Source organism: Molothrus aeneus, chromosome 9 (genome assembly GCF_037042795.1).
Source record: "Molothrus aeneus isolate 106 chromosome 9, BPBGC_Maene_1.0, whole genome shotgun sequence".
Taxonomy (NCBI): Eukaryota; Metazoa; Chordata; class Aves; order Passeriformes; family Icteridae; genus Molothrus; species Molothrus aeneus.
Window position 1 is genome coordinate 17,615,787 of NC_089654.1, and position 15,397 is coordinate 17,631,183.

General features: G+C 41.0%; 1 protein-coding gene across 1 annotated transcript; it reads left to right on the plus strand.

Moving 5' to 3' along the window:
- The first annotated feature begins 3,823 nt into the window (after positions 1–3,823).
- HCCS (holocytochrome c synthase) lies at positions 3,824–10,731 on the plus strand. The gene is made up of 7 exons (XM_066555980.1): positions 3,824–3,910; positions 4,350–4,499; positions 5,215–5,363; positions 5,958–6,106; positions 7,219–7,338; positions 7,869–7,955; positions 8,380–10,731. Exons 2-7 carry the CDS (start codon positions 4,385–4,387, stop codon positions 8,576–8,578), a joined length of 819 nt encoding a protein of 272 aa, XP_066412077.1. The 5' UTR covers positions 3,824–3,910; positions 4,350–4,384; the 3' UTR covers positions 8,579–10,731.
- Positions 10,732–15,397: the final 4,666 nt, after the last annotated feature.

Sequence of the window (15,397 nt, forward strand, 5' to 3'; positions counted from 1 at the left end):
TGGTATCTTGAGATTTCATACTGTATCTTATTTATTTTAAAGAAGGTGAAGATGGGTGAATGAGGTCTGAGTCCCACTGTTGCTCAGGTGGCTGAAATTTTGAATGCTGAAATTCTATGTAGGACATCACAGGGGCCAGGAATGTAACTTAAACTACAAATTTGTGTATTGGGGAATTGTATATTATGTAAATTTGTGTATTGGGGAAGAACTTTTGGATTGGATAGTATAAATCTGTTCCATTGTCTTGCACTACCACATGTGTCAGGGCATAGGCTGGACAGTTTCCTGAAGGTTCTGGGGATTAAGAGCTGCTGTTGTCAGCATATTATAAATATGATGAACTACATAGTCCCTTACTGAATACTCAAATGGCAATTAAGTTCCTCAGTATGGCAATTCCTAGGTTCTATATGTGCATGGAAGCATGAATTGTGTGGTAAAGCCCACAGGTTTCTTTGAGCATCCCTAGAGATTGCTGCTGTTTTATATCTTAACCACTGGCTTCCAAGCACAGGTTTCTTTGGGTTTTCTTGTGTTATGCAGTGGTTAAATTACTAGAAGAAAACACAAAGCAGTACAGTGTTTTTACTTTTTTTCCTTTCATTTTTTGAAGGTTATTTAGTTGCATTTGTAGATTATATACTTAAGGTAGTAATTTTACGCTGCTAGTGTAGTAAACTACTCATTAACTAATGGGTATGTTAGAAAGTGAGTGGGAGTTTCTGGGAACAGATGTTCTTTGGGGTCAGATGCTATATAGGTCAGATTTCTAACTGCTTGAGGAAGGAAAATGGGGCTTGGTAGGAGGCTTTTGTATTGGCACCAGGCAGCTTTTAACACTGAATAGTGGGAAGGAAGGACTGGGCACAGCTGGGAACAAGGGATGCCTTTCAGTGAGCCATTCATAAACTGATGCATTCAACAAGTCTTGCTTAAAGTGTGAGAAACATTATCTCTCCCTAAGATGTAGGATATAGGAAGTATTTTTTATAGCCACTTCTTTGTCATATTTGAATGCACAGGTGCTTTTCATTTTTTCCCTTTTTTTTTTTTATTACTCTTTGTATTCTTGCTGAAAACTTTGGTTTCTCTCCTTGTATTGGTGTGATAATTTTGCACTAATATTAAAAAAAAATTCAATCTTTGCAATGGAGATCTGTCATATTTTAGAAGGTGGGGTACTGTGTTGTCTTCTTTTGCTCTACTTTTCTGGAGTTCACAGTGCAATGGTAGACCCTGCTTCATTGAGACTGGGACCTTGGTGTTCTTTGTAAAGAAGCCTTTACATTGAGTAAAAAATTTTTTGCTACTTGGCTTAGCTTACAATAGTGAAAACGATCATCTATACAATGACTAATAGTGCAGTTGTTGCTTCTGGTGGAGAGTGATGGTGGAAGCAGGGAGATGGCATAGGGACATCTACAGCATTATGTACTTGGAGAGGAAGGAGTAGAAGCAATTTTCCATTTGAGAACATCAGAGAGACAAAATCTGTTTTACCATAGAGTCCTTCTTGCCACTGACTTGAAATATTTAGAAGCAGAGATTTCAGTTGCTTTGTGGGAGGATCTTGTTAAACAGTGTCATTAAGTGAAAACAGGATGGGTGACTTGTGGCTGTTCAGCCTGGAGAAGAGAAGGCTCTGTGGACACTCCAGAGCCCCTTCCAGTATGTAAAGGGGCTGCAAGAGAGCTGGAGAGGGACTTTTTACAGAGGCATGTAGTGATAGGACAAGGGGGAATGGCTTTAAACTGAAAGAGGGCAGGTTTAGATTGGATGTTAGGAAGAAATTCTTCCCTGTGAGAGTGGTGAGACACTGGAACGGGTTGCCCAGTGAAGCTGTGGATGCCCCTGTTCAAGGCCAGGTTGGATGAGGCTTTGAGCTACCTGGTGTAGGTGTCAGGAAAATTAATCCACAAACACAAGAGGATTAGTCCAAAAAGGAGACAGAGGAGTCCTGTAACTTTATTCAAATAAAAGGAGAGGACATGGGGCATTCCCATGGGGTCTCAAAATTTTTAGGGGGGACAGCCTCCTTTTTATCCTTATTTCCGGGCCGCATTTTTCCTCTCTCTTTCCCCATTGGCTGAGGTTCTTCAGAGGTACAGACTCCCTGAAACACCTAATACCCCCCACCCTTTTTTCTTTTTCCTTGTGTCTCCATTCTTTTTCTCTAAATCCAGAGATTTAACACAGTCTTGAGTAAGTAGCAGACTGTCAATTAGTGGAATTCCTGTGGAATTTATGGTTTCCCCCATTGCTTTTTTCACCTCTCTATCTGACCATATCTACCATCAAGTAGATATGGTGTTTGTAAAGACCCCTCCTTCTCATTCTTTTCATGGGGAAGGTGTCCCTGCCTATGGCACAATGGTTGGAATGAGAGGATCTTTAAGGTCCCTTCTGTCTGAAATTGTTCTGTGGTTCTGTACGTGTAGCACGTGAAGACATAAAATGATTGTTTAGTGCTGCTTACACAGCTGTTACTGTGAGTGTAGTCTTGGATACTGCAGTAAAGCCAAATATGCCTGAACTGGGAAATGATGGAGGCAATCAGAATGTTTTCTAGGGCATATAGTAGAGATTCAGTTCCTGACATAATGGTAAATTTCTATCTTAAGGTTCTCAATATGCTGTGCTAATAATTCCTGCGTGCAGAGGGGGTAGAAAATAATTTCGTCTTAAGTAATCAAGACTATAAAAGGGCAAAAATGACTGAAAGGATGAATCTTTGGTATTGTTTTATACTTGTATGTTTTTTCATTTTCACACTGAATGGCAATGTCCTTCTTAATAAGAAAGATCCTACTTTGAAAGATGGCATGTAAAAGTTTGGATTTTCTTCATCCTAAGCTACTGTAATAACTATGTCACTTGAAGATTAAATTCCTTTCTCCTTTAGTTCTATTTTTAATTGTTACAATGAAATAGACTATTTGGGAAAAAACTATAGTTATTTTTTAAATCAGTTCTAATTGTTATACATTTATAATGAATGTTTCTCGGCTCCCCACCTGCTTTTTGCACTTGACAGCTTCTTCAGAGAACACGTGGTGGGATGAACATTGCAATAGTCCTGTGGGGTTTGTAGCTACTGTTACAGTGGGTCTTAGCCGGGTCTTAGCACTTGTTGATCAAAAAGGGCTGTGATGAAGGCAGTATTCTGTGCTTTGGATGCGCACAGTGAGCTCCATCTTCTGCGTGTTATGCGCGGTACTTCACACGTACAGGTAAAATGCATCTTCTGGCTTGGAAAAGAGGCAGTTTTCTTATGAAATCTTCAAAGAGCTGTGATACTTTTTTTGGCTAGTTGATGATTAAAAATAATCTTAAATAACTTTACTATCTCCGCAAGTTTAATACTAAAAAGGATACACCTTTACGGTATCGGTGCTGCTGGTAGGTTGTGGGTTCCTTCTACACTTAAGCAATTATTCGCGGTTGTAAGGGGCAATGATTTCACACACAAGCCCACAGCACGAGGTACCAGCACACGTAGCTCTCGCTGGCGCAGCTGCCCGGGGCTTGCCGCGAGCCTCGGCTGGCACAGTTCGCTCTCGCTGGCAAGTTCAGGCCCGGCTCTTGTCCTCGGGCTGCGAGGCCTGGGCAGCCGTGCGCTGGGTGAAGGCGCACCCCGGGGCCGCTGGGGCCCCAGCCCTGTGCCCGGCGGCGGGAGGGGACCGGGCCCCCTGCCCGCCCCCGAGAGGGGATCCGGCCCCGTGTCCGGCCCCGTGCTCGCCCCGCTCCCGCAGCCCCGGCAGCGGGCGGGAACCCGGGCGGGGGCCGGGACCTGGGCGGGGAGGCGGCTCCGTGCCCGCCCCTCGCCGGCGGGCGCAGGCGTGCAGCGGAGCCGGGTTCTCGCGAGGCGCTGGGGGCCGCCGCGGAGGCGCGGGCCGGGCCGGGCGAGGTGAGGAGAAGAGAATGAGGAGGAGGAGGATGAGGGTGCGGGTGCGGGTGCGGAGGATGTGCGGGCCGCGGTGCGGCAGCGGCAGCGCCGGGCTCGGCGGCGCTGGGAGGCGGGCGCTGGGGCGGCCGGGCCGCGCAGAGGGGCGGGCCTGCCCTGACCTTGCGGGTCGGTCACGGCGGGGGCCGGGCCGGGGCGGGAGCCGCTGTCCTTCAGGGGGTGCGGGAACAGCCCGGACGGGACCGTGAGGAGCTCAGGGCAGGAGCTCGGGGCGGCCTCGCCAGGGACTTGGGTTTTGTTTTGGGTGGAAGCTTGTTACTTAAATAGATTTTTCAATTAATTTTTAAATTTGTGGTGCAGCACTGCACCTGCACTTGGCGTTCACCTTAATAAATAGCCAGTGTAGTTTTGGGTTACGAATGTTTGCTTTCTTCTTGTTCAGAAATTTGATCTTGAAAGGCCCGGTGTGCAGAGGCCATGGGTTTGTCCGCGTCTTCCCCGGCTGCCACAGAGCAGCCACCAAATGCATCCAGGCAATACCAGACGGCGTCTCCACCTTCAGAATGTCCCATGCATCAAGAAAAAATGAGCGGTAATCATTCTTGAAACCTAAATGAGCTAAACTCTATGTAGAAACAAGACTGAAAAATCTTGGCCGGGGGGGGGGGAGGGAGAAATTCTTCAGATAAACTCGAGGTTTTTGTTCAACAAAAGTCATTCTCAAGTAAATTTTCCTTAGGAGGAGTCACTTGTTCACCAGAACACTGTGCAAGCTGCTTTGTTTGTAGAGACAGGAGGTGCTTACTGTAGAAGCAGTGGGTCGCCTCCAATTGTCTGGTTTCCCAGGGGCCCTACAAATCTGTTCCATGGTGTGGCACAGCCACAGAGGGTCAGGGAGCCCTGCAGAGATGGTGATGGGTTGATTGGTTGTCACTAAAAACTGTGCATCTGGAAAAGGGCCGCAGAAGGGTGGAATGCAATGGATGCCTGGCGAAGGACATCAGCTCTTCTGTTGACTCAGTCAATGCACTGGGTCAGCTTCCCCGAGGAGGTCTTAAGTACAGACAGTTCAGTATTGGGACCAGGATGGGTAGGAAATGAGCATTCAGAGACTACACAGGAAACTCAGATCTTACCATGATTTTGGGTCCTGACATGCAGGAAAGAGAGCAGTCAAAACTGTTGGAAAGCTCAGAAGAAATAGTGAAATACCCATTTGCATTTACATGAGCCTTCAATGAACTTTTCCATTTCATGTATTAGAGTTTTCATCTTGTAACAAAATGTACACTACTGTTGTGTTTAAGGTTGTCCAATGCACATGAAGACTGCTGATCATAGAACTGAGAACACAGATGATGTTCCTGCACATCAAGAAAGAGCTTATGAGTTTGTAGCATGTCCTGTGAAGTCTGGTGCAGCTCAAATGAAAGACGACATAGATCCCAGCAATATGGTAACTTTTGCTTACTTCACATGTTTTCTTTAGTCTTCTTTCTTCTGAAGTATTATACCCAAAAATGTAAATAGTGTTACTATGTAAGCTGGAAAGTATGGGAAATAACATTATTGTTTTATTTTTAAGACTGCTTTTTTGGGCAATTTTTTATTTAAAAACAAGTTGCATCTTATTTAACATTGTAATAAAATTTACATCTCTGGTGGTTTTCCTGTTTTTAAAGATATCTTTTGCTCTCTATTTACTAGTTACATAAATGTTCGTTATGATACATTGTTGGATTTTAGTTTCTGTGTAACAGCAGTATGGTTGAGTTCTGATTAGCATCTCTAAGATTTCCTCTGATTTACAAAAAGCACTGCTCTTTTGAAAATTGAAGTTTAGGCAGAGAGCTTTCCTGTAGTCTCCTGATGACAAACTTGTGCAAAGAGTTCTACTGCAAAAAAAAAAAAAAAATTGGGGGAATTAAGTAAAGGTTGAACTTCTTGATCTTTGTAGGAGTTGATTGATCATGCTTTGATTTTTCTCAAACACTGTAACTTACCAAAATGCTAATACTGTAGTTTGTTGTTGGTTCTCCTTGTTCTCTAGATGCCTCCTCCCAATCAGCAGCCATCTCCAGGTCAACCATTTCCATTGTCAACTGTTAGGGAAGAGTCTTCCATTCCTAGAGCACATTCTGACAAGAAATGGGTCTATCCTTCAGAGCAAATGTTCTGGAATGCTATGCTAAGAAAAGGGTAAATACACTGTGAATTATCAGATACATCTGTGAGCCTGGAATTCATGAACTAGTATCATTAGTTATTGTTCTTTTTTTTTTTATGAGAACTTGTGGATTTTAACCAGTAAATAATAAAGTAGCTCTTTAAAAAAAGTACTTTTCTTATAAACATCTTTATATTTTAAAGGATGAGTTGGTCTCAAAAGCCATGTGTCTTCTAGTGATTAGGAGGATGGTAAAAAATGTCAAGCAACTGCTAGTGGCTCAGAAGATTTTCTTAAAAGTCCCTGTACAGGGGTAGACAAAATTTGCATGATTGCAGTCATGCCAGCTGCATGATTGCCAGTTGGTTTCATGCTAATGCTGTGAAATGACAGTAGAAGTTCTATGTGAGAACATCTAACTTTGCACAATTGCTAAAACTGGGGAAATTTGCAAGTAGATATTTTTGGTATTTACAAAAATTTAGTGTAGGCAAGACTAAAAATCCTCCTGTGCTGATGTTTCCTTGTTCTTTTGTAATGATTCGTCATTCTCTAACAGGTGAAGTTTACAGGTAGTTTACTTTTGGAGCAATAGTGATTCTTTTTCCTCCATGTCCAATATGGTTCATAACTCAATATGACATAAGCAGCCTGTATGGAACATAAAAGTTTGGCTCCTGTAAACACTGAAATGTGTTAAGGTTATGCTAGTTGAAAAGGAAGCACACATGCAGTCAAAATGCAGTGTCAAGAGAGATGGAAAGTATTTCTAAGTGTTTGCAAATGTATTGAATACAGGACTTCTGTGCATTAGGAATGCAAGTGGGATTTTCCCTAAGCATTTTTTATGAATATTGTGGATGTGGTGATGTTTGCACACTCTGATAACTTTCTGATCCAGTTAAGCTGTTAATTTAGCTATGTAGAATTTGTAGATCTCTGTGATGATAAGTTGGATAACCACACTTCTGCACAGAAAATGAAGTGGTTCTCAAGATGCTTAAGCAGATGAGCTAGAAGTGTGCATACTTGTCTTGTGTCTTGCATACAGCCTTAAATCTTCATTCAAAAGTTTATCAGATAAAGCTAGGAAGGTAGTTATGCTGTAATGTTTATAAACTATTTTCAAGTTCTTATTTTTTAGGTGGAGGTGGAAAGATGATGACATAACAAGTGAAGACATGACCAACATTATTAAGATTCATAATCAAAATAATGAGCAAGCTTGGAAGGAGATTTTGAAGTGGGAAGCTCTACATGCTACGTATGTACCTGTGAAATGTTGCATATGGAATATTTGTTATGACAAAGAGATGAGTTGTAAACTTAGATTAGCATGACTGGTGACAAGACTGTCAGTTTTTAGATCAGCATAGTCCCTGTTCCTACAAGACATAGACTAGTTAAGCATTTGGTATTACAAATTTTTCTCTGAAATTCCACGATCGTTTATACACAGTAGTTTGGATTATGGTTTTCTATTCTTTAATCTGTTAAATCTGTAGATTAGATTTGCAGAGAACTGCTTTGTTTACAAATTAGAACAATGGTTTGGAGCAGATCAGGGATACTTTATCATACCAGCAGTAAGTGCTGACAGAAACTGGATGACTTTTCAAAGCTTTAGAAAAAGGAAAAAATGTTGGGTTATATCACTTGTAATTAATTTTTTACTGTTGCTTTCTTCTACTCAGTTTCTCTGTTACTAAAAAAAATTGCCATAGTGGTTTAATCACTGAAAATATGACTGTGTTAACAGGTGAAAACTCTTTTCCTTTTTAATTGCGTGCACAGGGAATGTCCATGTGGGCCATCACTGATGCGGTTTGGAGGCAAAGCAAAGGAGTACTCGCCAAGAGCCAGAATACGTTCATGGATGGGGTATGTAGGTCTTTTCAGAAAAAAGGTCTCCAGCCTCCCATAGTCTTTTTTGGACTATTTTTGACTTTTTTTGAATGTTTCTTGGCTCCCCACCTGCTTGTTGCACTTGACAGCCTCTTTAGAGTCCACATGGTGGGATGAACATTGAAATAGTCCTGTGGAGTTTGTAGCTACTGTTAAAATGGTTACTGCATAGCCAGGTCTTAGCACTTGTTGGTCAAAAAGGCAGGCTGGAGAAATGTGTCTGAAAACATGGTGTGGAATTAATTTAAAGATGTTTCAGAACTGGTATTGCACGTTAGAATTGCCGGGAGATAGATGTACTAGTGGGATCTTACGGACAAACAAATCTTGAATGGGACTCCCTCTCCCAGATTCATATTACCCATTAAATGTCTCCATGGGTGTTCCCTGTCCTCTCCAGGTACGAGCTGCCCTTTGACAGGCACGACTGGATCGTTGACCGCTGTGGCAAGGAGGTGCGCTACGTTATCGATTACTACGACGGCGGGGCGGTGGATGAGAACTACCAGTTCACCATCCTGGACGTGCGCCCCGCGCTGGACTCGCTCTCGGCCGTCTGGGACAGAGTCAAGGTGGCCTGGTGGCGCTGGACTTCCTAACTGCTCCTGCGGTGTGTACCCGAAAATAACCACTTTCCTCCTAGACAATGGACGTGTCAATACCAGGACTTGAGATAGAGGTTCGCTGCAGCTGTCATTGCTTTCATCATCACCACTCTTCTTTGGGGGTGGGAAGGGAGGACAGAGAAATCTCTCCCTAAGTACACCAATGCTTTGTGGTGTTTCAAATGGAATAATAAAGTTACAGTGGCAAAAACATGTATCTTAATTTTCTTAAGAACTGGGAAGCCTTTCTTCGTCTCAGATTTTGCGTAAGCTCTCCTTCTTTTCATTTCATGACTTCAGTGCTTCTCCAAATACATTGCAGTTCTGATTCTGACTGGAGTTTTGAGTATTACTTGATTATTGAAAACTGGAAATTTCATACATTATTTCACATATTTAAAGTATTTGGATACCTCCATGACGAATAAACGGTAAAAGATCCGGACTCTTTCAAATTACATGTTTTATTTACATAATAAAACCATGTATTTGTTTTCACATAGACATTTTACCTATTCAAATACATCCTCAGAAAACTTCAGTTAATCAGTTAAAGGAGGTGTAGTGTGGTATGAATATTTTAAAGGTATGTTATGTAGAAAAGGAGAACACTCATGCCTTAATCTGCAATTTTTCTTTGAACCGAAGAACACTGTTAGAAGCAGGAAATGAGTGTCACTTTTAAAACAGCATTTCTAAAAGGACAAAATTGATATTTAATTGCTATTTATTTGAATATTTAAAAGATGGTTTTCTGATGAAAGAAAATACATTATTACAGTATTTTCATGTCCGTAATGTGTGTCATGTAATGAATTCAGGACAGAGCTAAGCCTTATTTAAAGAACCTCCTGCAGTGTGTCTGCATTTGACATCCTGGCTGCATTAATGATATTTATTACAGCATGGTTTTTTATATAATAAGGAATTGCACAAGGGGGTGTGGCTACACAGTCAAACACATGAGTATAGTGAGGTGTATTACAGGTGTGTCCATAACTGGGCTAAAAGGGTATCAAAAGTGCCAAGGGAGGAGGTTGATTGGAGTGTTTTCTAAGGGTGATGCATGGCATAAAGATTTGATTATTGTCTGTGCTTAGTAAGGGAAACTAACTTTTTCAAGTCTTCCATGTAATAGCTTTAAGTTTGCACGACTCAGTAAATTTCAGATGCTGTGCAAAACACTTGGGAATGGAAAGGAGTAAGAGAATAGCACATTGTACCTTCTCAAATGAGGGAAGCTGCCTTCTTGAAACTCCCAACCTTAATGGGAAAGTAGCTGTACATTTCATTTTCTGAAAGTGGCCTGTGTTTAACTGACATTGGAACTTTCCCTTTCCCTTTCCTTTTCCCTTTCCCCTTCCCTTCCTTTTTTCTTTTGATAGGAAGCCTCTCTTAATGTTTCAGGAAAGTTACTTCCCATTTAGGGAAAAATTAGTCAATGAAGCTTTCCTACTTTGGAATTCTAATGATCACAACTAGTTCCCACTTCAGAGACAACTGTTGTGCATGGTAGGAATAAATATTATCCAGAATCCTAAGAGGAAAACCATGCTCTTACCCATATGCACTTTGCTCATTCCTTTTTCAGCTTTTCAGTGATATATATATATACACGTATATATATGATAAACTGGGAAAAAAAAATTCCATCTAAATAGGCAATATATGGATGAGATAAATGAAAAGAGAGTTTGTATGAAGCAAGTGAAGGAACTGACTCATGAAGGAACTGCTCTGTTCTAACAGTAAAGATTGAGGAGTACTCTTTTTGGGGTGGTGGGTTGTTTTCCTATGGGATTATTTTGGTAGTTGTTGGTTTATGTATTTGGCAACTTGCTACAGTGAGGATTCTGTATTTCTCATAACTAAATATGGAAAGGCTAAACCACTGTAGGGAGTATTTCAGAAGCTTCAAAAGCACGAGTTTGCTTTGTTGATTTTGGCAGTGTGATGTTGAGAGTGTGGAAATTGTAATTGCTGCTGAATCTGGGGAAACTGTCACAAGCCACTTCATGTGTTTACTATCTCCTGTTACCTTTCATCTACCACAGATTCAAAATTGTTCTTTTCTGTGCTACTGTTGATGAAATGTACTACTTTGTCATCAAATTAAAGGGAAAATCAAATAAATATACTTTTCTAAACTTTGGTATTTGGTGATCATGCTTTTAGCTGTAAGAATTAGTAAAATGAGCCTTTATATGTGTCATATGAGATTCTAGTCTGTTACAACTAAAATGTTGCTATAGAGTATATATTTGATATTGTTACTGTGCATTATTGTATATTACTACAACTTAACTATTGTCATGTCTTTGAATATATCCTTACTCATTTTTTAGGTGAATACAAAACCAAAACCCAAGGGCTAAATTCAAGTGTTTGCTAACTGAAACAGCAGTTCTCAGAATAAGAGCATATGACAAAAAATACATTCATCCTGAGCCTGGCTGACTTCAGAGGAATGCAAGGAAATTAAAAAAAAAAATTCCTAGAAGACTAAATGAAAATAATTAATTTCTACAAGCAGTAAGACTTAAGGAAGTAAATGAAGTTTTCTTTAGGCCTGGGTTTCTTGATGCATGATGCATAGATGTTAGAATTAAAATTATAATTCCAATGTAAATTTGAAAAATGGTGATTTAAATTGGGCTTTTTTTTAATCCTTAGGAAGGATGTTTTAACTAAAAAACTATTGTTCAGGCTATATTAAAAGAAATGTGTATATACATATGTAAATACATTTATATCCTTTCTTTGTAAGGATAGGAAGTATATTCCTTTGTATAGGAAGGTATGGAGAGTTCATGGAGCCCAAGAAACTGAAGAAGTATCCTGATCAAGTCCTTTCAGGGAATTCTGCAGTGACATCAGGTTCCCAATCATGGTGAGGCTGAAACAAAATTTTGGAACCCATCTCAAACTAAGGTTAACCTTGTGGACATTCCAAAGGGAAAATGCAGACACTCACTAAAGAAAAGCTGCTTCTATAATTAGTTCTGTGTTTAGATATCTAAAGTTCACCTGTGTTCTGCTTCACTGTACCAAAGCCCTGCTTGACCTCTTGTGTTTGACTCTTGCAGATGAAACAAGTTAGGGGTGCCCTCCTGGCCTGCCCTGAAGATGTCAGAGTGCCCAGAAACTGCACTCTCTGGGACTGGTGGAAAAGGACTCCAGCATAACATTCCCAGCTGTAATCACATGCAGTCAGGAGTGGTTCTGACCTTGATTTCCCGGAGCAGGAAGCCATTCTGCATTCAGGTATGGGTTTTGGCCACTTGCAGTTGTGTCGCTTCAGGCTGCAGTGGCTGCCCTGCACTGGGGTGCCTGGCACTGCTGCCACTCTACAGGGGCACCAGACTGCCTGCTCTGCCTCCAGCACCCTCCCTGCTCAGTCACAAGGGACCAGCGCTGTGCTCTCCTGCAGTTTGTCCTGTTAGTATCTGGCCAACATGAGTGCTCTGTAGCTGGGGAGTAATTCAGAGGCTGATCTTTCTGGGATGCCTGGAGTTCCTGACTCTTGAGTCATCCTGCATTTTGCCCTTGGAGGCAGTTTGGAAGGGGGAGCTGTAGCTCTTCTGTCTTTCATTTTTTTTTTCCCTGTCCCCTAGAAACACCTTTGCTCCTTCCTTTCATACTATGCTCATGGTCCTAGCTTCAATCCCTCTAAGAATTTTTCAGCTAAGCCTTAAAATTTCTGTCCTGCTTTACTGTAAAAGAAAGAGACTCTGTTGCTGTAAGACAGTTGTGTCCATTCTTGATTATTGCTACTTTCTACTGCCAAAGCAAAGTGTTCTGGATTACCACTTTTGAATTATGAGGTGAAGGAGGCATGCTAGTTTAGTGTGAAATTTTGTCTAGTGTATACATAATTTATTTACCATCAGGACTTTAATGTGCTCTGTAAATTTGAAGTCTCAAATGTGCTGATGAATACTGTTCTGCTTTCAAAAGGTGTGAGAGTGACAAAGGATCTCTCAGTGCTCTGAAAATGGTCATAAATAGTCTGTCATCTTACACATTCCCATTGTGTTTGTTCCACTCTTGCATCCAAGCGTGGGGGAAGAGGAGCTAATGTGCCAATTGCAGGAGATGAAGGCAGATATGTTGCTGTAGCTCAGCAGCCAAAAATGAACTGCCAGACTAAGAAGCACTTCCTAATATTTGGACTTCTACTAAAGTTTGTTTTTTTTAGGGAGTAGAAATGCCTCTTTCAGAGCCATCACTTTTTAAAGACATCTGTTCCCAGCACTTACTAAATGATAGGGGCACACTAATTATCTGTCTCCTTTGCTTACACCTGGAGGAGAATCCATGTAGTGAGGTTCCACAAGGCAATGTACTTCATGTGGCAGCTGAATGTTTTAAGGACAGATGCTAGATGTGCTTATTTCTTCAGTATCATACCCTTCCCTACCCACAAGTATCTTTACATATGTTATTTAAGGAAATGCACAGAATTGCTAGCTTTTTAGAAATTTTTAGCAGCCAACTTCATGCATTTTTACTCCCACTGAAAGAAAATGTATTCTGTTTATCATTCTACCTTTGTACAAGGTAAATTGCAAGCAAAGATCTTTATGCAGTGAATCAAGTAAGTATTGATTCTCTCATCAGTGGAATCTATGGTCATATTAGACATGTCAGGTCATAAAAAGCAACAATTTTAGTTTGCATTGGATGGCTAATCACTTTTATGTGCTTCTCCTTCAAGAAAAAATGGCTTGTCAAACTCCTAAAGGAAGAATCTTATATTCTTCTATGAATGTGACAGTTACATCTATTTGGTCTTACTACTTGTACATCACATTGCATAGAAACTTCTGGGCAGTGTCCTGGACTCCAGACCTTATCATGGGGCCTTGGCCACGTGTGAAATGACACATTATTACCAGGGAGCCACAGATTCCGATGGCAGCTCCCCCAGTATGGGTGTGCCTATCTGCAGTGTGGGTGCATACTTCTGACTGGAGTCAGAATGAATCCAATTTTCAAAGGATTATATAGATTTATTGGAACTATTAGGATAGTTATTAGGCTTTATTAAGAAAATTTAAAAGATTAGATTATTTCTTTTGCTGATGTTCAGTTTGGACCACGGCCTCTCTCATAAAATAGAAACCATTACATTTGTTTTCTACATATTATGGGAAAAAAATAAAAAAGACTGTCACGTTTTTGTTTTCCCATGTTATGCCAATTTTGTGGTAACTACAGAAAGTTTTAGCTATTTTGCTAACGTGCTGCTGTTCTTGCCTCCAGCTTCTGAAGACTATGACCCCATAAACCTTCTGTCTGCAGAGATAGCTAATGCTTTAATTGATCATTAGTACACTTTCAAAATGAGTTTCCATCTGCCAAAAGATTAAGTGTCTCAGGGAATTGACTGAGAGCAGTTTAATGCATGGAGGATAACTGCAAGTGCCTTTAAAAGGCACTGCTGGATCACAAAACCTTGAAAAACTTGCTTCTGAAATACTTACAAGGAAAAGTAAGAGGAAAGGTTTTTCCTCTGCTTTGTTTTTCCCTCAAATGAAGTATTTTTTTAATATATCAATGAGAATTTGTTGCCTCATTTTGAAGAACTGGAAAGCAAAACCTCATGAAAATGCTGAATTTAACCTTATAGCAAACCATGCAATTTTTGCCAGCTTTAATTTGCAATGTAAATTTTTTGTTAAATGGGTTAATTTCAACTGTAAAAAAACGACAGGAAAAAAAATTTCCACTAGCTGTACTTAAGAATACTAGGAGAAAAATATTTCCGTGTTTTATCCTGTATTTTCACAATTACTGGGATTGCTTCTCTTTCTGTTTTCTTCAAGCTTTTGCCTTAGTTTATTTGGAGAGATTTTTACAGGTTTCGTGTTGGTTTCTCTCTGCCATTTTTGTACAAGGCACTTTGTGTAAGACTTCTACCATTGCAATAACACTTAGAGTTGTTATTAGAGAAATGGTAGCTTCTTTCTCAGGTCTCTGAAAAGGTGGTGCTATTTAACTCAGGCAAGGACAGCTCTGGCTGTGCCATTCTGGCTGCCTTAGAGCTGGCAGCACTGTTGTATCAGGAAATGTGGGCACTGCAGCAGTGCCAAAGGCAGAGGTGTTGCACTGGTCAGCTGTCACCTTCGCGGTGGTTATGGGTTCCTCATCAGTGTTGGTCTTGTGAACCCCAAATGGACAACTGCAGTGACCCCTAGACTTCCTAATGTCCTTTAATGCCTTCTGGAGGATGTGCTTGTAGCACTGCCTGCACTTAGGATCGAGGAGGTGGCAAAGGGGCTGGCATGGAATTGATGGTAAAAGATACAGATGGATGTTCCAAATTTACTTTTTTCCAAATGTCTGTCTGCTCCTGTGGGAGGATGGATTGTAGAAGAATAAGAGATAGTGCTAAAGGCAATCTCACCCCTGAGGAGTTGCAGCTGTGCTAATTACAGGTATTAAGAACAGGCCTGCCCTTAATAGGCCACAGGTGTATCCCATGAGTGTTATAAAAGGGTGGGCTGGCTAACTGAGGGACAGTTGGGGTCAGTTGGCTGTGCTGCAGTGAGGAGGAAGGAGTCAGCTGGCCCTGAGGAGCTGCCCATGAGGTATCATAAAGAAGGTGTGAAAGTTTTATGGTATGACAATGACATACTCCTCCTCTGATTTGCCACTCAGGTTAGGGGAAAAACTGGTCCAAATGCACCATTTTACATATATTCACTAGTGGCTGTTGAAACAACACCTGGTTGAGGCTGTAATTATACTGAGTGGGAGGCAAAGGATACTATTTTTGCAAATAACCCTGGGAAGATTAATCTAACCTAT

Coding starts and splice junctions, on each gene's coding strand:
- HCCS (XM_066555980.1), top strand. CDS start 4,385: ATGGGTTTGTCCGCGTCTTCCCCGGCTGCCACAGAGCAGCCACCAAAT. Junction 4,500..5,214: donor GCATCAAGAAAAAATGAGCG/GTAATCATTCTT, acceptor GTTGTGTTTAAG/GTTGTCCAATGCACATGAAG. Junction 5,364..5,957: donor ACATAGATCCCAGCAATATG/GTAACTTTTGCT, acceptor CTTGTTCTCTAG/ATGCCTCCTCCCAATCAGCA.